General features: G+C 28.6%; 1 protein-coding gene and 1 long non-coding RNA gene across 2 annotated transcripts in view; one reads left to right on the top strand and one right to left on the bottom strand.

The window, feature by feature from the left end:
- Positions 1-27,262, bottom strand: part of LOC145307644 (putative neutral sphingomyelinase) — a 44,868-nt gene that overhangs the window by 13,195 nt on the left and 4,411 nt on the right. The window contains exons 2-6 of the mRNA XM_080150126.1: positions 26,769-26,851; positions 25,709-25,761; positions 25,282-25,333; positions 24,595-24,681; positions 24,029-24,138 (exon numbers count right to left, since the gene is read on the bottom strand). Of these exons, the coding sequence (XP_080006252.1) occupies positions 24,029-24,138; positions 24,595-24,681; positions 25,282-25,333; positions 25,709-25,761; positions 26,769-26,771 (305 nt within the window). The 5' untranslated portion in view covers positions 26,772-26,851. The remainder of the gene's footprint in view (positions 1-24,028; positions 24,139-24,594; positions 24,682-25,281; positions 25,334-25,708; positions 25,762-26,768; positions 26,852-27,262) is intronic.
- LOC145307443 (uncharacterized) lies at positions 17,506-21,162 on the top strand. The gene is made up of 5 exons (XR_013875471.1): positions 17,506-17,578; positions 17,846-18,055; positions 18,599-18,711; positions 19,962-20,094; positions 20,811-21,162. It is a non-coding gene; the product is annotated as an uncharacterized LOC145307443 (long non-coding RNA).

The raw sequence follows: 27,262 nt of genomic DNA, 5'->3' as shown, positions 1-27,262 counted from the left end.
CTTTATACAAAAGCACAGAAAACGATTATGCATCTCTACAGGTATAAAAAGGGAAAACCAGCTAGATATGATACCAGTCATTTCAGCTTGGTCCCTTGGTAAACAACTTAGCAATAAAGGTAAACTTTTACATTTTCATTTAACTAAGCTCCCTGTTTTATATTCAATATATTTTTTCTTTCTAAGTTCTTTATATACTTTTGGTAGTATCTTTAAAATAAATGTCTCTTAAATTTTGTTAACAAGTTTAGCTAGAATGATGGTTATTTATAATTGTAATATAAAATACTTGGTACCTCTTTGGTACTTGATACAAAGGACTCAGGCTTTTTTGTGGAATTAGAAATTAAAATAAAAAAAAACGTACTTAGTAAAAACTATTCTATTTAACTTTTGCCCTTTTTAGATACATATTTTCTACATTATTTTGTTTTTAGCTAAAGTCCCAATCTGGTCTAACCTCTAGAGATGCTTTGCACCTCTGAGTTAGTTTTTGTTAGGATGTAAAATAATAAAAGCCAAGTCTTACTTTATGTTAACTTCTAATTATTTTATTCTAATCTATGGAATATATTTTTACTTGTCTATTTTGTATTATCATGACTTATAAACTTGTTAAAATAAATTTGGAAAATTGTTCTTACAAAATTTAACTTTTATTATTAAGAGGAAGTATATTTGTCATTGCCATCATATACATTGGGAAAACAACCTGGGCTTTTAAATAAGATTTTAGGCTAAGATTCTTTTAATGTGGCAGATTAATAGGAACTAAACTTAACCTAATAAAGTCTTTGAATTAGGAAGGTACACCCTAACTCAGAGGCAATGCTTACTCTATCTTAATTTTGGGTTTCCTTAAAACTGAACCAACTTTTCCATCAAACTATATGGGTTACCTAAAATGTAGGATAGGCTTATATTTTTCTTGTAGAGAATATAGGAAAAGGCTTAACACGTGGTGCAAACATCCGCCAGTGTGTGATGGATAACTTTGACATTGAATCTAAAACAAAGCTTTTTCCAGCCTGGCCAATTGGTTAAATCTTAGGAGCTTAGTTATTATTTTTGTGTCTTTTTTTTATTTTGTGAGTAGTTTTGCTCTTTGTTTGTATTATTTTTGATTTTATTTTTAGGTACACGCTGTCTGATTATCCAGCATAAAACCATCAGGAATTTGTCAATAGAATACTTTTTGGCAGAACTTTATACTTATCCTAGGCAACTACAGGCAAAATTTATACTTTTGTACTTTACTTCCGGTTTTGAATTTCTATTTCTCGCAGCGCTGCAACTTTTTACATATTGTTATAGAATACAATATTTATATATGTCGACATTTTTTTTAAGCCTCATACTTCTTGGTTACGATTTACCCTAACAATTTTGGTTAAAGATTTAGCCTAACAAGTCTAGGTTACGATTTACCTGACAACCCTTCTTTTATTGTTGTATACTTTTCTATTAAATTCATTGATAAAGTGCTAGCCAAACTATTCTTATTATTACAACAATTTTTTTAAGTGGATTGCTTTTATCCCTACTGTAAGGCTTTAGGGTTGGCCTAAAAATCTAATCTTTTATTATAATATTTTGCGCATATCTAAGGTTTGACTTACCTGAAAATCTATACATATCTTATTATTGCATACGAATTTGCATTAATATACTACGGTTCCTATTGACCTGAAAATCGAAAATTTGAGGCATTGCAATTGCATTATATTCTAAACAGATAGCTCCGCATTTTTTCTTAAATTTCTTAAATATCCTGGCCATACTTAAATTCAGCTGAACAAAAAACGATCGACTTTTTTTTAAAAAAAAATACAAAGAACTTTTATGATATTGCTAAGTTTTTTATAACTAAATTATAGGTATTTTTTTTCTCTGCCTAACATACTTATCCTTATTTTTCTGCATATTTTGTACTTTTACCCCACTCATAGCCTTTGTGCACCATACACTGTAAAAGTGCACAAACAGTTTTTTACTTCCGGTTTTAGATACAACTTTTAACTTGTCATTCGGTTTTCTTTTAATACTTTTTATAACTAAATTTTCCGATATTCGAACAATTTTAGGATTAATTTCAGTACTTTTTTTATATAGTAAAAACTTATAATTTTTTATAGTGCACTAACAATTTCTCCCTTCCTCCTATTGTGCAGATTATTCATATAAATCGAGGTTTCGTGAATACCGGATATAATTTTATCTCAGCCTAATACCCTATAACTTATTATTTTTTTTAATATATACTTCTCTTACCGTTTCATAAAATGTTTAAACGCAGTAAATCGCAGGAAAGAGATAAATCTTTTGCGGAGGCTCTTTCACAAGACTTAAATAATGAACGTCTAAGACATTTTGAGGCATTATTTATTGTAAAACCCTGTGCTGGGTGATCCATATGGTTAATATTATTTTATTGGGCTTTGCTTGAAAGAATAAGCATTATTTATTGTAAAACCCTGTGTTGGTAATCCAATTGGTTTATATTGATTTATTGGGCTTTGCTTGAAAAAATAAGCATATATTGTGTAATACCCTGTCTTGGGTGATCCATATGATTCGTATTATATTTATTGGGCTATTTTACTTCGAAGTTTATAAAGGTTCTCTTGCTAAAATTCAAGACTATTATATGTTTTCTTGCAGAATTAACATATATACGGTTCGCTTGCCAATACTCAAGATAATTATAAGTTAATTTCTGAATTAACTTATTTCCGGCTTTGTTTTCTCAATGTTTCAATTATATGTTTCATACACATTAACATATAAATACTTTATACTACTCCAAATTTTATTTACCCTTACTACTAATATACATTTCCTTCCTATTCATTTTTTTTTATTTTAGATATAACCTATAATTTTATAACGCGTTCTTTTTTTTTTACAGATCTGACATTTATAACGATGTAAAAGCTTGTATAATTATAGTTTTTCCATTCTATACTAGACGTCTTAAGTTAAAAACTTTTTTTGAAATCCTTATCTTTGCCCTTTTTCCATATACTTTGCTAGCAGATACTTTAATTCCCCTGATATTTTTTTTTATCTTGCAATAAAATTTTATGCATGATAATTATAATCATATATATATAAATTGAGCTCTTATACAGGTTCGCTTGCCTATAATCAAGACGTATATGTTTTCATTAAATGAATTAACTTTTTAGCCCTTTGCCCATTATTAGTTTTTTTTGCCCACTTTGCCCATTATTAGCCCTTTTTGCCCAATTCTTGTTCCCTTTTACTTTTTTGGCCCTGCTTTTGTGCACATTTTTTTAGTTTCAATAAACTATATAATCTTTTTACTTTTTGGGGCCCCCATTTAACAGTTTTCATTAGCTTTTATAATCCATTGTCTGTTGCAATTTTCTTACTAATTTCGATTGACTAACAATCTTTTACGTGTTTCAGGTTCCATTAACCATATAATTTTTTTTTTTTGGCCAATTTTTGTTAAACTGCAGATATTTTATTATACAGATCATTAACATTGCACATACATAATTTTTGTGCATAATCAGTACTGAAATTTACTTCACCGCTGCACAAAAATCTAGACAATTTGTGGATTCTACTACAAAAACGTTTTTCTTCAATTATTCTTAAAGACTCTTATTATGCTAATAATCGCCTTGAATTGGTGACATACAACACATACCTCTTATTATTCACTTGCTTTCAATCAAAATAATATTTTGTACCCCTTAACTTTTTAGATTACAAGTTTCTCTGCGAATCTATTTGCATATTTTGTATCACCATATTCTGTGTATCCTTACTAATAGGACTGTTTGATTTTCTAAAATTATACAAACATTCATTGCGTCTTTGATTGACATCTTTTTAAAACAATTATAAACAACTCTTTCCATAACTCACAAACGTTATAAACTGCAAATGCTTAAATATTGAAGCTCAAGAAAGGAATAAAATATTTACCGAAACGTTACATGATAATTTATAGAAATGGAGGTCTAAAGATGCACTATTTTATTCTATACAGCTAGAAATCTCAATATCTAATCTAATCACAAGTCCTTTTTCATTTCCGACAATTTTCTAAAAAATAAAAAGATGAAATCGGCCCAGTCTATTCTACCATTGCCTTCTTTTCAAAATTATTATGCATACTTTTTTTAGCTATATATACTATTTTAATCTTGGAGCGCCCGTATTTTTTTTTATTACTCTGTAACTTGCTGTAGGAATTTTTCCTTTGTCCGAATACAGCATTTTTTTTACCAAACATTTCTTTACCCCGTTATATGCAAAATTGTTGATAGGAATACTTTTCCTATGACGTCATAAATTGGCCATTATTGTAACTTACTGATATTTAGTTTCCCTTCCTTCCTTTTTTTTTATCATAAACAAATTGAATAATTGCGATATATCCTACTGCTAAATTATATTGCCCTTATTGTTACAATTTTCAGCAAACAATACTTTGATAATTACCTAAATATAAACATGTTGATCTTAACATTTCGAACTACATCTACTCTAAATTGATTGCTTATATTTTCAAATATTCCAAAGTTGTACAGCAGATAACCCAAATATTGCAAACTTTTCAACTATTTTTTACAAAGGAAAAATCAATGTAATGTATAACCAACTTGTACATTATACTTTCAAAATTGTACGTCCTCAATTTTTAGAATATTTTTTAAGTTTGAATTTTAACTAATAGTATATGTCCAATAGAAAACTATGTACATATATGGAAACTAAAAGTCCACTTACATAAATATATATTGTCTATTCAGAAAAAAGGGTTATGATTATACTACCTATTCTAAACTCATATTTTTTTGTTTACCCCTTCTTACCCACTTCCTTTACAGTTAAAATTTTATTCCAACCTTACTTAACTAACTATTTAATCTTCGCATTTTTTTCAATAGATAGTTTCAAATATTAGCCCCTGAGACAACTCAAGTTCTGTATTATTTTTTTTTTGGCACATTTTTAAGTCAACTAAAATGTAGGTGAATTTTAACAACTTTTTATTAAAATCTAGTGCAAGCGACTAGACCTTGCAAGGTACTTTTATTTATTTTTCCTTTTGATTCATTTACATAAATTTCTTTCTTGTCCTTAGGTTCATTATGTATAATTTGATTAAATATGAACTTACAGTTATTACACAGAAATGGTGGTAAAAACGAATAAATAGATAATTGGTAAATAGACACATATTTGGGCTTTTCTGTCTGTAATACACTTACAGTGTTTTTTTTTTTCTACTTACATTACAGAATTTTCCATTTGCCATCTTTCATATACCTTTTCAACATTTTATCAAATCCTAAAGGTTATTAAAGAATTAAAAACAAAAGGGCCTAACAAACTTCATTTCCCTAAATATATATTTCTAAAATATGTACTTATATATATGGATATATGCTTATGTGTATATACATGTATATGTTTATGTATGTGTGTACTTATGTATGTATACGGATTTGTACTTATGTGTATGTGCGTGTATAAGTGTGTATGTATGTGTGTACTTATATATCATACATTAGAGTTTCTTTGACCTAAACAATTCTCTGCATAAAAATGTGCAAGTTTATATGTCTTGCTTACTAAACTTTAAATAAAGAGTCGTATTTCAAAATGTTTAACACCCTAATTGCACTTGATTAATATGTGGTACAATTTCTTTTACCCCTTTAAACTACACTTGTTCAATTAGAGTTGAAAACTAACCACGCAAACATCATTTTGATTGAAATTGCGTTTATTACAAGTTCTATTAGCATATACATTCATATAACTAATATCATGTTTTAATCTAGGTTGCTGCGAAGCACAACAATTACAGCAGCAATAAACACCCTTACAGAAGCATAAAAGATTTAAATTATTAGCTACATAAAAGGTAAGCATATAAATACTGCTTATTAAATTTCTAGATTAAGGCTCCATTTAAACGTCTATATATTGCATATCTAGTCCAGTTGGATTGAAAAATTTTAATATAACTTCAAGTATATTGTTTAAAAATAAAATATGATTGTGATCCTTTTGAAAAATAAGAATATTCATAAACTAGATGCTAATGTTAGGACATAAGTCACTTTAATTTACTGAATCTAACCTCGGGCCCTCACTGTACACATGAATGTGTAACATCTATCTTATATTATTCCCAAAGTACGTGAAATTACAACTGTAATACACTACAAAATAATACTTTTGATAATTTTTTTTGATTTCCCAATTTTATAACTAAGATCAACATGTTTTCAAACATTTCCATCAAAATTAGTTTCATTGTTCAAGTTTATATAAATTTACCAATATGTACTTTAGGAATTTTTACTTTCATACAAATACTTCTCAAAAATTATTCTTTTTTAATCCCTTTAAATGTATGTTACATGCCAATCATCCATGATTGGGCGATTGAAATTCGGTTTTACAGATATTGTGAATTTTTTTTCAAACCTGTTTTGCCCCTCTTTTTTTTGGAACATGACGTATTTCCAGAAACAAACCCTCAAAATTTCTTAAGAGCCACTTCAATATGTTGCTCCAGTTCCACAAATTTGAATTGTGCATTGACATTACTTATTTATTGTTAATTACCAGCATATACGTCTATTCATATGTACAGCCAAAGGAATTAAATAAATTTGTATGCGACGAGAACATTACTACTTTATATAAATGGATAAAAGTAATATAATTTTAGAATAGTATTATAAACAGCCAAGGGCTAACAAATACTAGTAAGAACTGATTTATGATATTTTTTTATATATAAAATTCGCAAGAAATTGTCTATAATACGATGCTATACTTGATTTTTCAATACTGTTGAGCAATGGTTCCTATCCAAAGTTTCTTAATCGTTTCTGAAGCAATACTGAACATTGTAAATAGAATAAGAATTAACACTGTTTTAGAATCTTTCATTTATTTTACATTTTACACACAACGCTTGAATTAAAATCTGAAATTTGCTTCATTTTTGTACATTTGCGTCAACTTCTATTTTTGGATTCTTTAAAGAAGCAATCGACTGATTGTTTAAGCAGGTTATATTTAAGCAAATATTCCATCTTTCTACTAACTTAACAAGATTTTTTTTTTGCATAAAGTAGATTTAGATTGGTAACCATTACAGTAATAATGTTTTAAACGAATTTTTGTTAAATTGCATCTCAATATAGAAAAATGAAACACCTTATAGAACAGGCTTCAATAAAATTGAATATATCTTAAAGGAATCTTCGTTTCTGGAATAATCAGGGAAAAGAGATAAACATAAAATAATGCAAAGTAAACTTTATAGACTGCTAACAATATGATTGTACTCTGTAAAGCCGTACTACGAATTGTTGATTCAAAATTACCCCCCCCCCCATACAGTTTTTTGAATAACCTACTTTATTGTTCTCAGGCAGGAGACAAACACACAACGTTTAAATAACAAAAAAAATTTTTACACTTTTCTTTTCTCCTTGCATTTTCACGAATCCCCTGCAAGTTATATAAAGATATGCCTAACATGCATAGCTTTCTAACTCCCTAAAATAGTTTGTACTACCCAATCTGTTTCATTAAACTTTCTCCTTTCAGATATTTTTTTGTTTTTCTCTAAGTTTTCTTTCTCTTCTGCAAAAACTCTTGCTCTTGCAACTAAATGCAGTAATACTATTCAAGTATTTAGAATTTTTTCTTACTTCTCCTACAGCCCTCATTAAATATTAAATAAAAACAAAACTTATATCAGAATATTTTTTTCTTGATATAACTTCACTTTAAGTTTTCTTTCGACATTCTTACTAGATGTTCAATTTTTCATATACATTACTATTTTACATAGACCTCCCTTTAAATCCTTGTCATATCTATGATCCTCTACAATTACATATTACTTTACAAGTTTTATTGACAAACATAAACATCACTAGTTTTTCTAATTATAACTCCTAATGTTTTATCTCTATTGGCTATACTTTACTGATGTAGATGGTAGAATTGTTTTCAGATCCATGCAGTTATCAAGACAACATTCACAACACTATACAGGCATTTATCTTTTTATTGGGATGCAATAATAATAATCCTTATCAAAGACATTCATAAATATTGACCACATTCCCCGTACAATATATATTAGTGTGGCCCAAATGAAGATCTAAATCGCTTTTCAATATGCCAAAGTATAAATAGGTTATGCATTGTTTGTAGATTTTAGGCCTGTATTGGATTTTAAGAAAAAAGGCTATCACTATCTCGTCAAATGCATTTTTATTTTCATTCTTTCATCCCCAATTAATATAACCTTACATAAGATATAAAGCAAAACATAAAATTTTTTGTCTGTTTGTTTACAAACATTGAAATAAAATATTAAAATCGCCAGGAATAAACATATGAAGAAGGAGAGTATTAAATTTTTTTATGTACAATTACAATAATTTGGGAAAGCTAATTCATACAGCAAAATCATTGAAGAAAAATAATTTAAGATAGCCTTATTCCTTATTTCTGGTTAAATAATAAACAATCAAATATTTTTTGCAATATTAATTTTTTTTATTAATATCCTTTTTTTAAAAAAAAGTTGGATATGAGAATAAGTTTTTTTTACATTCATTTAGTCTCTTATTTAAATAAATTGTCTCTTTATTGGCGACAATGTCTGTTGAGACATGAAATTTATTAAAAACTCTTTTTCAAATTTTATGTCTTTAAAGAGTAGATTTTTTTAGAGTTTTTCATCATATCTCTTCTCATAAGAGTAATAACTACTGTTTTAGTTCAATTTCTTACACAAATTATCAGTTTAAATAAAACAATGTTTTTAGACGTTTTTTTAGAATTATTCGGCAGGAATGGCGGTTCTGTCTACTTTTTATATTTGCTTCATATTTGAACTCTTGTTACATTATTTTAGGTTGGTAGTTCTTTACTTGTTTCTTATTAAAATCATGATACTGTGAAGTTTTTGATAATAAGCTTAGGATTGAAATTTCCAGATCAATTTTCATTATAGAGAGGTCTAGTTTTCACTAAAAGGCCTACTTTTGAGCCGGTAACAACTTCAAGGTATCTGCAAATTAATATGGTAAAGATTTAAAAATTCATGTTTTTTTTGGACCAGTCTAAATATATAGCATTATAAAAACCGACGCAACCCTGACATGTTTGCAAACAAATAAGCCAATCTTCATATTTTAACTGTCTTATAAAATTTTAAATATTGACCTTACACAATTGAATGTAATTATACTAGCTTTAGCTTCCACAAAAAAAAAAACCTCCTTTATTTATCTTTCCCCAAATAATTTTTCACAAATATCTTAATATATCATACACTCTATGATAATTTTAACTTATTATGAAATTTTTTTTTCTTCAGAAAACTTTGAGATCTTTATGTTAATTTACAGGTTGTGTTACAAAAACTTAAGTAATAGATAGTCCGTTTACAGATACTTATATTAAATTTACAAACGTTTAGAAGTAAGATGTTAAACTTTTGATGCTTAACATTATTATGTTTTTTATAAAACACCCAACGATTTTGGTAGAACAAATTCTTATATCACTACAACTTTAATGATCGAGGTTTAAAATGCCCTAACTCTAGTTTATGCTTAGGTTTTTATTTAAAGGATCTTAAATATTGACACACATTGTCTTGTGTTTATATCAAATATTTTTGATAACTTTATTAAAATGACGTTTTATTAAGAAGTCTTTTATTGTCATAAAATAATACAAGATTCACTGAAATATTACCAAATAAAAAAATATATCTAAACTCTGTTAAGGTATACCCTGTCACAGCTGTAGGTTCTCGTGAAAAAGATGATGCTAAGAACTGTTACAGGAAGTAAACATCACCTCAATTAATAAGGTAAACTTATAATCATAAATTTTACATACCTAACATAGGCTTTTTCAACTTTTAATTCATTTCAAATACAAAATAATAAACCGAAAACTTTATCGGACCTTTTTCTCTGCACATTTTTATAAATGACCTTGTTTATACTTAAATTCTTCTCAAAAATAAATTTTCCTTGCATACTGGCTTGTTTATAGCCATTTTTTTCTTTTTTTTACTCATAAAAAGTGCAGTATATACATATTTTAATTATACATTTATATTATTTTTTTTAGATAACCATAAGAATTGTATATACGCCACTGTGTATGTTCAAGTCCATGTGGAGAATACATTTTTCCCACCACTCTACCTAAACCCTGAGTACTATTTCACAGGTATATTAACTTAATTATTTGATATAAGTCAACGATCTAAAACAATTATTTAACAGACTAATTTCATAAGCATAATTCAAATCGATATCTTTCATTTTTATAAACTTTGTTAGTATAATTATTTACATTAATATTAAGATATTAACTGCAGGATCTTTACAGTCATTCATAATATCTTTCCCATCAGATATTGTTCATATTTTTTCCAATATAACTACACAAATTTTAAATACTTTCATATTACATCATTACGATACGCTACTTAACTTTATATTTCAATACCATTGCATTGGAAACTTCTCAAAATTTATTTCCTAAATTGTAACAACCTACTGTTACTTTGGATATTACCTAAATAACCTCACAAATATGAGTTCAAATATTCAACCTATATAAATACCATTTTATATAACCTTGCATCAAAAACCCTTTAATATAAAGTAATTTTACAATTGACCCCAATTAAGGACAAGGATTGCATTATTGCAATTTATACTAAACAGTACATTTTTCGAGTGCTACATTACAGAGATTTTTTTTTATTAATAACTCACATATTTCTATAGACCTCTAATTTTTCTTGTTTCCTATTTGTTTGTTCTATACATTTATGAGCGACAACTTTTTCTGTTTTTTATCTTATGAAATATTTTCCACAGTTTTTTTTCATTGAAAAGCTTGCTTTATTGCATCAAAATCCATATCAAGTCTGTAGAGGAAATAAAAGTCTATAAATGAGCTCAAGTCTTCTAATGATACAGTGTTTAATACTTATACTGATCTAATAAACCTAATTAAAATCTCATTGACCAAAACGATAGGACCTTTGTTCTATTTGTTTATGGAATTACTTTCCCTTCATGTTAATTTTTTGAAATACATTAAAGTATTTAATCTTTATTTAATAAACGAAAATTATACAGTATAATAAGCTTAAAGCAGCTGCCTTTTTAAAGAATTTAATTGTGGCGACACTTCAATTGTGTGTTCAAATATTAACATTTTAATCATAGTAATCCTTTGATGATGTCATTTTGAAAAACGGTATAATTGGAAATATTTTTAATCATTTAAATTAATACATATTTATTTCTTTCTTTTAAGTAGGGATAAATTGATTTATTAAGTAATAGATAACTGAACATGTACTTATAAAGAACAGCCAAAGGCGAGAAGGTAATATCAGGCCAACTCTAATAGTACAAACTACATAGCTCACATTAGGTCAAATTTTTACCTATCATTTTAAAATAGCTCTTCAATTGTGCCCCCAGCAAAGCACCCTCGATATTTTGTTTGTTCACGCCAATCTTTGAGACAAAGATATGTGTAAAAATACTTATGTAAATTACTATATAGTTTACATATCAAGATTCTTTGATAAATTCTGCAAAGTAAATTTGCAAAATTAATAACTAACTGTAATAAAAAAAAATGCTTTTTTCTTTTCCTCTATAACTTAGAAAAATAATTAAAACCTAACCGGGTTTTTCCCCCCAATATCGCATTTTTGCTTTCTATAAGAAGATAAGGTTTCTCACGAACTATATAACATTTTTAATAAGACGGAAAATAAACACTTCTCTTTTATAGCTATATCATTATCTAATTAAGTTTGGACTTATAAAATAACTAAATCTCATATGTTAATAATTGGATGGGATTCAGGAATTAAATCATTAGCTTGAATTAAATAAATTCTTTTTATGAAAACTTTTGAACCTTCACTTTCAACTTATAAAACAAATTTTTGACTTATTAAAAAAATGGTACAATAAGTTCTTTTCCCCATATTAATAATCAATACTAATTAAAATACTTCAGAACTATCGTTCTGATTCCAAAATTTTACTTTTTTCCAAATAGTTAATTGTCTTAAGTTTACTTCGACTACAATTTTTCCAGCAGAGGACTATTCACAGTCACTTACCTGAAATAATAAATTATTTAAGCCATTTCATATTTATTTTGATTTTATAACAACATCTAATTAAAAACTCCATAGATGTCTAGTTTCAGTTTGGTATAAGATTTCCATATAAAAACTAAAATATCACCATTTTTTTCAACTTTATTTGCATTGCCAACTTAATAGCAATTCTATTATTTCATTGGTCTCTAATCAATCTATACTTATATCAGGCTTAAGTATACATTAATTTCAACTTATAAATGTATTTTATCGTATAGCAATACGATGTAATTACATTTCAAAATTAATAAAATTTTACATATTTTTTTACCTACACTATTCAATATACAATTGATTTACTCAAATAAATTACTTTCTAGTCACATATTCCAAATTACTAAATGACTATCCCTATACCCCTTTGATTATTAAAGCATAAAATAATATCTATCATTTTAAGGCCAAATCTATTTTGTCTATAAGCTTAAAGTAATCTTACATCTATTAGAGTTTAGACTTAATCCTAAAGCTAAATGCTATAAATATCAACTTTTGTTACTTAAACCTAAATTAATATATGTCCTTATCAGACAGACAAAATAAGTTTAAATTTAACTAATTCAATACATTTTTCACATAAATATAGATTTTTTTATCCTCTTCCATCTCAATTATTCATATTTTCTACTATTTCTATACTGCATCAGTTTCTAATATGGATTTTGTGAATGTAAAACTAAACCATATATGTTACTATAATTAAACACTTATCATTTTTTACATGCTTCAAGCGTAAATCCCTGGCCTATATTCTAAATAAATAAAATTACTCCCTTCCTATAATTACTGATTTGGCTGAAGTATCAAATGTTTTCTACTGAGCTAATCAATATCCTACAACATTGGTTAATTTTCAATGACCCAATTGAGAAAAACAAATTGAATTAAGAAAGACAATTCTTCCACTCTTCCTCCTTTTTTATGTTTTACTTTCATGATAAATTTAGGAAAATTTTTCTACAAATTGCATAGATTTTATACATAATTTTAATGGGTTATGGGTGCTAGTATTATTTTCTGTCACTCGAAATTAGGTTTTCTGACCATTGATTTTTTTTCTCAATTTTACCCCAAGTGTTTTCAATTATTAAAACTTGCTTGGAATATCTGTTTTCCAAAACTACTTCAAATAACATTAAGTGCTCAAACTAATTTTAATATTCTACATATTAACATTATTGACATTGTAGCTTCTATTATATACTAGTAATTACACTCCTATCATTTGGAAGCTCTATAATTGAGAAGATATGAAACATCAGAAAAATAGCTGAAAACCGTACCCAGACTTACTTTTAAAAATGAAATAGCCAAAAACATCATCTCAGGACATTTATGAAGCTCCACTGTAAAGGAGAACCATTTTGGTTCAGTGGTTAGTGTTTTTTTTTGCAACAGACAAAAAAAAAAAAAAAAAAAAAAAAAAAAAAAATACATCTCTCTATCATACTAGCGGCTGCGCCCCTAACATCTAGAGGCTCTGTATTTCACAGGGCAAAAAGTAAAAAAATTATGTGAAACAATCTGATTTTAACCAAATCTGAAAATGACATAGCTTATAACCTATCTTAAAATTAACAGAAATAGAAAGCCAAATCAAGTATGTAGTTCTTAAAATTCTAAGTTCAAACAACCTTGTTACTTTATACAATAGGATATTTAAAGTTTTGTCTTACTTTTGTTTAGTGCTTTGACATGATTCTAAACTTTTCCTTCCCCATGCCCAAAATTTAAACCTTACACAAGCAATTTTATATGTCTTAACATTATCCTGTTTCTTATATAAAACTGAACAAATTTATAAAATTTATATTATTTTCTTCTATTTTTTGCTACAACTCACCAATTTATTTCCTGTTCTTATCACTTATTTCTCCCTGCGATAATGCAGACTGAATATTAAACAATAATTTTAAAAATATATTAATTAATTATAAGCCATGCCTATTACTGACAGACTACTTAAAGGCCCTATTGTCAATACTTCCTTTCATTGAATTTGAATTAAAGTTGAAACATTACGTTGTATGTTTAAAATTAAAAGTTTAACTAATTAACTTTTGACTTTTTAGAAATACTTGTAAGTATAATTACTTTCAGCTCTTGCTCATTAACATCATAAAACTTAAATTACAGATTAATGTCCCAATAATACAGTGATCATAATCCTATTTTAAAATTGATATACCAAACTATTTATTTCACCCATACTCGATAAACTTTTGCAAGTTTTTTTACCATGGCAACTCCTCTCTCTTTTACCTAGCTTTATAAGATATAAATAAAATATTTTTATGCACAATAATTTTTTTCCTCCTTGTCCTATTATTAAAGGACAGCTAATTTTAGTTGAATTTATACTTAAAACACAAAGTAAATTGACATAGTACTCATAAGGACTACTACTACAGATTTATTCCTTTTTAGCTACATTTTAACTATTATTAATATTCCACAATTGCAGCGACTTTTGAAGCTCTGTCCTATATACTTGACATTAATATTTTGAAAGACAATATATAAAATCAATTCTTATCCAATATAAATACAAAAATCTTTCTTAATCAGCATCATAATAATACCGAATACCAATATTTTTCAATATTTAAATGTCTGTTTATTTTTTGGCTAGAGACCACCCCCCTAATATTTAAAAATCATAATTTCGAAAATTTAATAAGCCTGAAAATTTAAACCATTTCAAGACAAGAATTGTCCCTTTAAAAGGAGAACCATACTGGTTCACTTTTAAATACTCTTTTACTAAAACATAAACTTACCAAATTACTCTTTCAACAAAATTTGATTCAACGTAAAAACTTAATAGTTTTATTTTTCTTTCCTCTCAAAAACACATGTAGTTATTTAGTAGGTTTAGCTTATACTTCTTCATATCCTTACAATTTTCGAGAATCACAAATGCTCATAAACAGATCATACTTTCTCTAAAACATAAAATATCCCACACATAGGAAAGTCTATAATTTTTCATCCATTTTCCTGAATACCTAATTACATTAAAGATATCTTAAGATATGATTTTTCATAATATGACTACTAATATCTATTTCTATTTTATATTCGGTGGCTTATTAGTTTTTTTTTCTCTTTTTTTTAGGACAGAGGGGTGTGTGTTAGTTTTGCAAACTAAATTTTACCCAATAATACTTATTGAAGGGCGAATATAGGTTCGATATGATATGAGCTTATATCAAAGGTGCAATTCCATAGATTATAAATAACTTAAAAATATTGACATATTCAATTGTATAAGTCTATTTATAGCTTAAACCCCGTCAATCTCGAAAAAAAAATTTGGAATTAGTGTGGTTCCCTAAGAACTCAAACACCCTAGCATTACACAAGGCTTCGTGGCAAGGTTGAATTAAAAAGCTTTCGTTAAATGATAGTCGTAATAACGTGGAAACCAATTAATCAGGGGTAAATATACCCTCCTTCTACCTTCATAAAGTAAATTAATTAAAAGTTAAAAAAAACATCAAATAATGTAAAAAGTAAAAAAAATTAATCGATAAAATTTTCTTGGAGGAAGAATGATTTCAAATCCCTGTTTTTTTGTGGCCGTGTGTGTGTGTGTTGGAAATGCGTACAGAAGGGTTGTTTATATCATCATGAATTAATCATTGATCTTTATACAGAAAAAAAAACTTTAAAACGTATTATTTACCCTAGTAATTACTCCGGACGCAAACTGACGCAAATTATTTTTATGCTTTTTAAAAAATCAATAAAATAGTATATAATATAAAAAAATAAACACTTTAATTATCAATTAAGATGCATGCCAATGTAATAGTCAATTAAACTTAAGAAAAATAGTCAAAAAAAGTCTTGTAAAGGGCTAAAATAAACGATTTTGTTGACTTTCTCATTTAACATATGTTGAAGTAAAAGCAAAAATTGCAAAATCTACTTAAGGATTTTTTTGATTTTTTAAATTTAACATAGATATTTTAAAAGTATGTAATGGCACCTTTCATATAAGCTCATATCATATTGAAACTATATTCGCCCTTTAAACTAATTTGAGTCTTAAAATTAATGGTTACATTCACAAATTACATTGCCTTTAACTTTAAAATCGAATATGTCTTTAGAAAACTCATCGAACAATGTTTTATGGATTGGTATAAGACTAAGTTAACAATAATATAACCATCATATTTTCCCATACACTTTAAAATCAAAATAGAATAAATTTCAAATTACTTATTGGCATCAATATATTACATGCTGAGCAACAAAGCTTTATGGTCCTTTTAGCAGTTAAACTAGTATCAATCATTTTATTATTATTGAGAAACTAACAATCTATTTTCTTAACTTTAACTGGACAATAAATTTATAGTATAGATGTATAAACAGATTACTAAATAATTTCCAATTGCAAAGACCTAGAGCTCTGCAGACAAAAAATAATTTCATTAAACTTTGCTTTCTAAATTCAGCTGTTTTTCCTAATGATGTGAATACTTTCTTGCAAATCATAATTTTTAAGGTTTTAAGTGACATCTAGCAACAAATATAGAACTAATATATTGCAGATGTTCCCAAATTTATTTTTTGCCTGAAGTTACTTTGTTTTCAATTATTTTTTCCATAAAGGATTGAGCTCTCCCTTAGGTGGTGGCAAATTAACTATATCTTTTTTATAGTAATTGGTTTATTGTCAGTTTTATGAGATCAATAGATAATATTCGAAATATTTTTAACAAGTAAACAGTTTTTAGATAATGCAAAACATATTTAACTAGATAAAATGCAGAAATCATTAAAACTCATACATAGACGTCCAAGTAAAAAGTGTAAAGGGGTACTTACCCCATAAGACTTTGAATCCTCTTATTTTACACCCCTCAAGTGTCTTTAAAATACATTAGATTACTCCCCTTGAACGTATAGAACTCCCTTATTTTACCCCCATGCAAAGTGAAAAGCTTGGGCGTCCTTGTGTTAACATTAGTTTACAATTTGCTTTTTACTCTTTTACCAGCACCTGGCTATACTTACATTTTTGAAAAATTCAGCTGAACTTTTTATTAACTAATAAAAGATAATATTACAGTCTTGTTTTAGACAAAAGAAAATATATAATATACCTCTAAATAGAAATAAAATAGATAATATTAACCATTACATTTTTTTCCCCCTGAATTAAATATTCAATAATATAAAAACTTTTTGATTTTATTAACCTTCTTTTTTTGAACTATAACTAATAATTATTATTTTCTCTAGGAACTGCCAACTGTTTATAACCAACAGAGACAAATACACAAGTGACCAGATTAGTGCCAACCAACATTGAAAGTAAGTAATATATTCTTTTTGTTTTCTCTTTTGTCTTTCTACGTAAATCATAAGACAGGACTAATGATTTTCGTATCTTACACAGAGAAAAAGGGATATGTATATTTCTTTTATATTTTTGCTGGAATATGTGAGTATCTGGAATTAATAGCTTTCAAATTATTAGCAATTTAAAAAAAAAAAAAAAAACTAAAAAGTAAATGCTAACAAAAATAAAGAAAATTACTAAACATATTAAAACACTTAATTCTCATTTTATTTAATTAGGTTTTCCAGCTAACCGGAAGTATGTCTTCATCATAAGATTGTTTTCAAGCTCCCAACTGTCCTCAGCAAGAAAAGAGAGGATCCTAATAACAGTTTGGCACAGCCGATTTTACATCCTGGCCATCAATACTTGTGATGGCTGCTAAATTGTTGCATCATACTGACCAAGAGTTCTAGCAAATGTCCTCGAAAGGCACAACAGAATTAAAGGTAAAAGAAAAAATTTATTGTGTGTGTATATTTCACACTTAAAAATAATTAAAATTAAAAGAGAAAATATGCATTAGTATTTATATAACGAAAGATATAGATTGATAAGTAGACACGTAAACAAATAGATATATATATAAATGTGTTATTTCAAATAATCTTTTTCTTAAAATTATGCCATAAAAAAAATCATCAAATATTTTTGATAAAACCTTTGAAACTCTTTATTTTTTTTTACAAAATGCAGTGTCCTACTTATAAGCTTTAGACTTTCATTCAATGTTAAACCATATATATATTAATCTATTTATTAAAGCAACCTTTTATCTTTAACTTCACATCAATATATTTATCTCTATAAAAAAATTTTTTAAAACTTAGGTTCTTGTAATATTTAGAAAAATACTAATGACATAAACTTTGCAAAATATATGACTTCCCTCTCACTCACTATATTAAGAAATTTTAAAATATTTAATTAATTATGCTCATTTTCAAAATAGTTACACTCCAACATTGTAAAGAAGATATTCTCTATTTTAGGCCGCCATGACCGTCTTAAAATTTCTGGTATGCATTGACTTCAAGGAACCACAGAAGTCTAAGATCTTAAATCTAGAAGACATCCAACCATTGCTAGGACCAGTCAACGTCAGGTATGAATATTAATTTATTGGCTTTAGTCTTTTTGCATTCTCCTGAAAATTACTATGATAATTAGTAATATGATTAATATCAAGAATATTCTGTTAAATATCGGACTATTCATAATTTAAGGTCAGGACTTTGGTTTATTAAAACAAGCAATAAAGCTCGATTCTTAAATTTTTGGATTAAACTTGAATATTAAAGAAATATTATTTGGCTTAATTCTACTTTAATTAAAATGTAATAATGCAGTTTTATCGGTATATCAACGAATAGATAAAACAATGCTCTAAATCATAATCGGCTATTAATGACCTAAACTACCTTTTTATGAAACTTTATTATTAAAATTTAATATAAACTCGCTTGTCTATACTAATTAGCTACTATGCACCTGTAATTTTCTTTTGGTTAAAGTCTTTACCAAACTATTGAATCATTCCACTCTCTATAACACACAAGAAGCTTTATATACCTCTCACAATGTGTTTATTATGCTTTGACACTCCCAAATTTGAAACCAAAACATTAGAGGCTACGCTCAGTTGCATAGCTTTGTTTTTTTTTTTCTGCAATCAATCAATAACACTTCTGGTGTAAGAGAAGAAGGGAATAAGGAGAAATTAATTCTGCTCTTGAAAAAACTAAAGTTTTAACTTCATTTAAAACATAACTTAGTGTTTTATTGTCTTCTCTCAGAGACCTATAGTCTCAAGTTTCTAAATTCGTGTTAATATCCCTAAAACCCTGTAACTATGATGTTAATATTAATTGACACTTTTAATCTTTCATATAAAAAAGAAAGTTTTAATTTGTCTAACAAAATCATTTACTCCATTATTTCTTTATAGTCCAGCCTGATCTAATCTCCTTAAATAAGAATAGGTTTTCTAAATTAGATACTTTTGTAGAATCATACCTATCATCAATATCCTCCACCTGGCGCTAGCTAGGGATCTCTATGAAAGAATTGGATTTTTTTTAGAGATCAGAGTTTTCATTTTTGCAGTTGCTGAACAATCATAGTAATCTTCAAATTAATTGGAACTGATACCTTGGTCATTCAATTTTAGCTCAGTTCAGTATTAACGCTAACCTGTTGTTTCAAGATTGGAATCATGATTCACTCCATGTCAAAAGTTTTTCCTTGAATTACATTAGTTTTAATTTTTTTATATATCATTTTCTTTACAATAGAGAAGTAATATGATAGCAATTGAAATAAAACATTTATCTCTATATAAAAATGATATTTTAGATCTGCACGAGATTCTGGTTGAGCTTGAAGCCACAGTTGAGTTTTATTACCCACCAGAGAATCAAAAAAATAAACAAAGATGGTGTTTCAAACCATTTCTAAAAATCCACCAAAAGAAAATCTTCTCAAACAGGTAAATTAAAGAGAGAAAAAAAAGAGAAGACAAGAAAAAGGCAGACATAAAGAGAGAACAATTTTCTAGAATATTTTTTATTTTCTATAGCAACCCAATTTTTATATTTTTTTTACTCAACACTTTGATAAATAAGTCATAAAGAATAAAAATTTTGGTAAAGAAAACAAAGAAAAGGTATCGAAACTTAAGGATAGAAAATATAATTTTAAAGAAAAACTCTACTCTCCCCTTTTTTCTGAATACCTTTTTAGAAAACTTATTTTTCATTTCAGATGACTTAAAACAAAAAAAAACAAAAATACAATCTGCTAATTTTTTTTCTCTTTCTTTTAATTAAAAAAAAAAGCAAGTAACAATATGTAATAGTACAAAGTAAATAAGAAAAAGTATGTCTTTATTACATAAAAGATTTTCTAGTAAAATACAATTAATTTTTTTTCTTTTCAACATATACTACAGACTACAGAAAAAAATGCATTCTGCACAAAAAAAAGAATGTAAAATTATATATTCATATTTAGTAACTTTGTAGATTTAATAAAACATAATTTTATTTGTAAATTTAAAACCATCTTTAGTAACTTTGTAGATTCTATGAAACATAATTTTTTTTATTTTTAACAAGTTGTAATAATTATAAAGAACAATTAGACCAGAAGAAAAAGACATTTGAACAATTATAATAAGAAATTGCATAATCTTTTTATTTTTAGGATCAACCATGATGCTTCAATCAAGTGTTGCTGATCTCGCCTGAAGGGTGGAAGATTATGTGTGTTGATTCTTGGTTCTGCTGCTACTGCTGATGGTGTTGCTGCTGTAGTAGAGGTGGATGCACAGCATTGGCATGACCAACATAGCATCCCTGAATGGAGCTTTTTTCTGCCCACAACAACCAGATCTACCCTGGCACAGCTGATATCTGGATACAGCACTTATCTAAAAGTTATAAGGCTTGAATTGATAAGACTGTTTCCATGGTGGATAAATGCCCCAACTGTGACAGTTCTCGCACTACATCACAGGTATTCAACTATCAAGTAATCTAACCAACCAAACAGTTAGGGATCTATGAAGAAACCCTGTAAAAATTGTCAGATTCCTAAATCTGGCAACAGATGTTGATGATCTCACTTAGAAGAACCTGTGCTACAGAGAGAGAGATGCTTCTACCTGAAAAGCTGATCCCTCATCTAATATTGAGAACCAACAACCCAGTAAAACAGAAACAACATAATCATTGAGATAACAGGATCCCAGAACAAAACCCAAAGGGATTAGATTTATTCTTGATGATGCAGTCTGTATATGAATCATCGGACAAAATACAATACTCACATATCACCACAGAGTGTATCGTCATTATTAGTACCTTTCTGTTATGATTCTGTGGATCCATAAGAATAATTGTTGAGATAATTCTACAACCTAGAACCTGGAGATCTCTATTGTGCTTTGAAAAACAGTTTTCAGTTTCATACAGCAAAACAGATATAACCTTAAGATTTGAAAGGTCTTAAACTTAGTCTTGCAGACTGTGGACAATCTTAATAAAAACAATAGAGGTATGAGATTAGAGTCTTTTTTTTATTGTTTTTTTTTTGGGAAAAATAGGGACGTGTTATGCCGATTTCACAAGGCATAAATAGTCGAACCAACAGAAAAGAATTGTAGAGTAACCACGCATAAAATAAAGAGGGGAGAACCAGCCTATATAGGTACAGACTATATTTATGATAGTAAGGAGAAAAAGCGAATATTAGAGTAACAATGGAGTGCTATAAAAAATACATAACAGAACAAATTTTTCAGGTAGAAAACAGCTACATAATGAACAATTGGATATACACACACAATAGAAGAAATAAGAAGGATATAACAAGAAAAGATATCACAGAAAAAGAAAAATATTATAATTTTAAGAAACATGTTTAAGTATTACATTGATAGTCATTTTTATTTTTATAATGTTAGTGAGTCTAAAATAACTCCATAAGAAGAATGCAAAATAGGATATACGTATTTTTGGATGAGTCATCGCTATGCATATATATATATATATATAGGTATACAAACGTTTCAACCCCTTATGGAAAAACAACCCTTTATACAAAAGCACAGAAAACGATTATGCATCTCTACAGGTATAAAAAGGGAAAACCAGCTAGATATGATACCAGTCATTTCAGCTTGGTCCCTTGGTAAACAACTTAGCAATAAAGGTAAACTTTTACATTTTCATTTAACTAAGCTCCCTGTTTTATATTCAATATATTTTTTCTTTCTAAGTTCTTTATATACTTTTGGTAGTATCTTTAAAATAAATGTCTCTTAAATTTTGTTAACAAGTTTAGCTAGAATGATGGTTATTTATAATTGTAATATAAAATACTTGGTACCTCTTTGGTACTTGATACAAAGGACTCAGGCTTTTTTGTGGAATTAGAAATTAAAATAAAAAAAAACGTACTTAGTAAAAACTATTCTATTTAACTTTTGCCCTTTTTAGATACATATTTTCTACATTATTTTGTTTTTAGCTAAAGTCCCAATCTGGTCTAACCTCTAGAGATGCTTTGCACCTCTGAGTTAGTTTTTGTTAGGATGTAAAATAATAAAAGCCAAGTCTTACTTTATGTTAACTTCTAATTATTTTATTCTAATCTATGGAATATATTTTTACTTGTCTATTTTGTATTATCATGACTTATAAACTTGTTAAAATAAATTTGGAAAATTGTTCTTACAAAATTTAACTTTTATTATTAAGAGGAAGTATATTTGTCATTGCCATCATATACATTGGGAAAACAACCTGGGCTTTTAAATAAGATTTTAGGCTAAGATTCTTTTAATGTGGCAGATTAATAGGAACTAAACTTAACCTAATAAAGTCTTTGAATTAGGAAGGTACACCCTAACTCAGAGGCAATGCTTACTCTATCTTAATTTTGGGTTTCCTTAAAACTGAACCAACTTTTCCATCAAACTATATGGGTTACCTAAAATGTAGGATAGGCTTATATTTTTCTTGTAGAGAATATAGGAAAAGGCTTAACAGATTGTGTTTTATTGGCTTTCTAATTACAAAGTGACAACTTTATACACCATAACTTACCTTAAAATCCTTGCTAAAGTCGATTATATTTCAATTTATTTAAAGAAAACAGGAAATATTTTTTCCTTTAGCATTATTAAAAATCACTTCAGTATGCTCCTGTTGGCTTATATAGTCTTAAAAAGTATGTATTTGGATTTTCCATTGAATGTAGATAGTTTTAGGCACCTTAACTGTCCAATTTGGTCAATTTGGAGCAATATTAGAGAGATTTAGATGAAGATACTTGTAATTTTCTCTAAAATAACTAATATTATATTTCAACTTTTTGCTGTGTAAAAGAAGATTTTACAACAAAACTTTGAAATAAGATATATCAAAAAGTATTAGAGCTAGAAAAATGTTAGAGATCTTTTTAGAAAGCTCCAATATCTGTCATTTCAACTGTAATGTGAGCGAATTTGCATGATAAAAATGAAAGGCAAAATAAGACAATATAGCAGGTTAGGTGAAGGTAGTCTAAAAATAAAAGTAAAAATTTGATCACCAAAAGTAATTTTAAAATTTTCTACTATGGGAAGCTACTAACTCAATTTAGGGAAAGCATGTTCTGAAACCACCATGAGGTCCCAGTACATCCTGTGTAAACCGTTTCTGCGGGGGGTTTTTTCTTACCTAACACGTCTTCGGGTGGGGTGTGTATAACACACACACCTTTACGGAATTTACTAGAAAATGACCTCCCCCTTTGTTGCTTATTTTATAAGAGGCATTCAACGCGGGTACCCAAATTTTTAAATTTGGCCAAAAATATGAAAAGTTGCATCGGTTCTAGTACCCAAAGTTCCCAAAATATGCAAATGTGTTCCTGACCTAAATATTGCATAAGGGTTGTCTGTAGGTTCTGTGTTGAAATCTCCAGCGTATATAGTTAGGTCTGCACCACTAGTGGTCAGCTTGATCCACTGGGCGGCTTCAAGTGCCTTAAAATTATTGTATTTTTATGTACTTTGTTGACCAATGTAACCTTCCCTCCTTATCTTTAAAATAAATTGAAAAGTCATGACCCCTGGGGTGCCTATTCCCGCAAAGCCCCAAAACAGACGAAATTCTACCACCTCCAAATCCCTTTTTTCAATTTATTTAAAAATAAGAGGGGGTCCCTATGATCAACAAGGTTTTTAGAGGGAAAACATTATTTTCACGAAGGGAGGGGCCACAAGGCTGTTTATTACACTAGTCCCAAAATCTTTATAATGACCTTTTCTTATTTGTTAGCTTAACAACCTTGGGAACTTTTATTGAATTTTGATTGGTTTGGTCATTTAGGTAGTTAACCACTAATTGTAATCTACAGAAGGGGTAATTTTGTGTTTCATCAATGGGTAAGTACATCAACTCATCGGCAATTGTCTTACCCCTTTAGATCCCTGGATTACCTGCATGACCCTGTGCCCCAAGAACATGTCCTGGCTCCTACAGTACTCGGCATGGAGGTGGGACACGAACACGTGCAGAACGTAGCCCTGTAAAATGTTCTCACATGTCAAAAAACAGCTGATCAGGTGACGTAATAGGCAAAAAAAAACAGTCAATGGGGTGATGTCATAGGCAAAAAAACAGCTGATAGGGTGATGTCACAGGCAAAAAAACAGCTGATTGGGTGATGTCATAGACAAAACAAACAGCTGATTGGGTGACGTCACAGGCAAAGAAACAGCTGATTGGGTGACGTCACACGCAAAAAACAGCTGAGGGGGTGACGTCATAGGCAAAAACAGCTGATCGGGTGACATCACAGCTAGTCTGTTGTAACATAACAGGTAAAAATAAACAGCAGATTAAGTTTGAAATTAATAGAACAATTCTAACATGTATTAATTAAAGGATAGAGAGCATGTAATCATTATCCTATTGTTTTCAATATTGATGTGATGATTTCTATAACAAATAGGTACAATAATAATTGTACAGTAGTAGCAGAAAGTTTAAATATCTATATTAGACAAGATTATTTATAAAAATAAATTTTTTCTTCTAGGCAAATACAGTTAATTTTTCACTATTCCTTACCCCTGCGAGGTGCCCTAACCCTGTGGGGCTAAATTGTACAGCAAGAATGGTACCTTAAAGAGAATCTGAGCTACTCCTAGTCCTTTACCAGCATAGAAGTCACCTAAACACCATAGAATAATAAATTCATCAATTCACTCTATGTAACATTCTCTAGGTACCTAATCATATTTAGAAAATGTGTAGGGTTATATTCTAAGTAGACTGTACCTTCAACTAGCAGCTATACCCACCCAAGAGGTCTCTAGGGACACTTGAGGTAGCAAGGGGTTAAATTCACCCCTACCTACCCCCCTTTTCACTTTACTTTCCAAAAAGTTTTAAAATATCTCATAGGGGGGGGGGGGGAGGAGGGGATTTTTTTGGCAGGGTTGTGTTACCCCCTATGTATGAAATAGCATTTGTTCAGCGGTTAGCCATATCCTTTGATACAGACAACCAGACAGAGATATATTCTAGATTATTTATTATTCTATTCCTTGATGTATTTTGTGTGGGTATCCATTTAGTGAAAATTCGTGGAAAGTTGTGTCCTAAAATTAAGAAAAATAAGTCAAAACCAAAAATTACAAGCAGACACACAAAATTTTAACTGTTAATTCATAGCACAGAGGAATCATCAACAAAATTTTAAGCTCAATATCTTTAAAATAAGCTTAGTAACGTTAAAATTTAAAGGTAAAAAAAACCCAGCTGAACAGGTGGCATCAAAGTTGTCCTGATGACGTAATAGGTAAAAAAACAGCTGATTGGATGGCGTCACAGTTGTTCTAATGACTTCAGTGGTAAAAACAGCTGAACAGGTAACGTCAAAGCTGTTCTGATGAGGTCGGAGGTAAAAAAAAACTACTGATAAGATTATGTTACAGGTAAACAACAGGTGAAAACATAGCTGTTCTTTTGAGGTCAGAGGTAAAAAAACAGCTGATTTCAATTATAACATGCTTGGAGAGGACGCAGAGAGGTAATATCAGAGGTTTTTAAACAGCTGATTAGATGATGTGACAGTTACTTAAAACAGCTGATCGGGTGACATCATAAGTAAATAAAACACCTGATTGGGTGATTTCACAGCTCTTGTTGTAAAAACTTACCTTTATAAAACGCTTGGAGAGGATTCAGGTTATTAAAATAGCTGATCATGTGACGTCACAGGTAAATAAAACAACTGACTTGGTGAGGTCACAGATACAAAAAAAGCTGATCAGGTGACTTCATAGGTAAATAAAACATCTGATCAGGCAATGTGATAGATACATAAAACAGCTGATCGGGTGATGTCACAGGTACAAATAACAGCTGATCGGGTGACGTCACAGCTGTTGTTGTAAAAACTTACCATTATAACATGCATGGAGAGAACACAGGGTTGATATCACAAGTTAGTAAGTTAATAATACATAAAAAGGTGATCAGGTGACATGACAGGTAAATAAACAGCTGATCTCATGACGTCTATGCTGTTGTTGAAAAAACTTCAGGGGTGTATATTCTGCATAAATGAATCTTGTGCAGAATATACACCCCTGAAAAAACTTACCATTATAACATGCTTGGAGAGGACACAGGTACCGCTGCCAGCTATTCCATTGTCAAAGAAATGATTGTATGGGTAAGCATCCTAATGGTCATTCATTTATTTTTTAATATTACAAAGGGGGTCATTTTCTGTAAAGTTGTGGGTAACGGTTTAGTCAAATGCTCTTAATAAGTCAAACTGTTCTAATTTAAATTTATATTTCATTGCAACTCACCCATGCAACATTATCATAATCTAGACATGTTAGAATAGTCCTATTGATTCTAACTTTTTATAATGATTTCTGTAATAATGAGGTACTTTGAAGCATGGCAACTCTAAAATTTCAAACAAAACATCTCTATAATCAAGTTATAAAAATTGTAAACATGTTCTTTATACACATTTAAATTTATTTTTTGCTTATTAAGTCTTGAAACCTATGTTCGTTTGTTTTATGTTTTGATTTCAGAGTTTTAACCAGTGTTGTGGATCCGCATTGATTGTATGCAGAT

Source organism: Acartia tonsa, chromosome 15 (genome assembly GCF_053477335.1).
Source record: "Acartia tonsa isolate MP-2025a chromosome 15, ASM5347733v1, whole genome shotgun sequence".
NCBI classification, from domain to species: Eukaryota; Metazoa; Arthropoda; class Copepoda; order Calanoida; family Acartiidae; genus Acartia; species Acartia tonsa.
The sequence above is the reverse complement of the archived record's forward strand: the minus strand, read 5'-3'. Positions and strand labels throughout refer to the sequence as shown.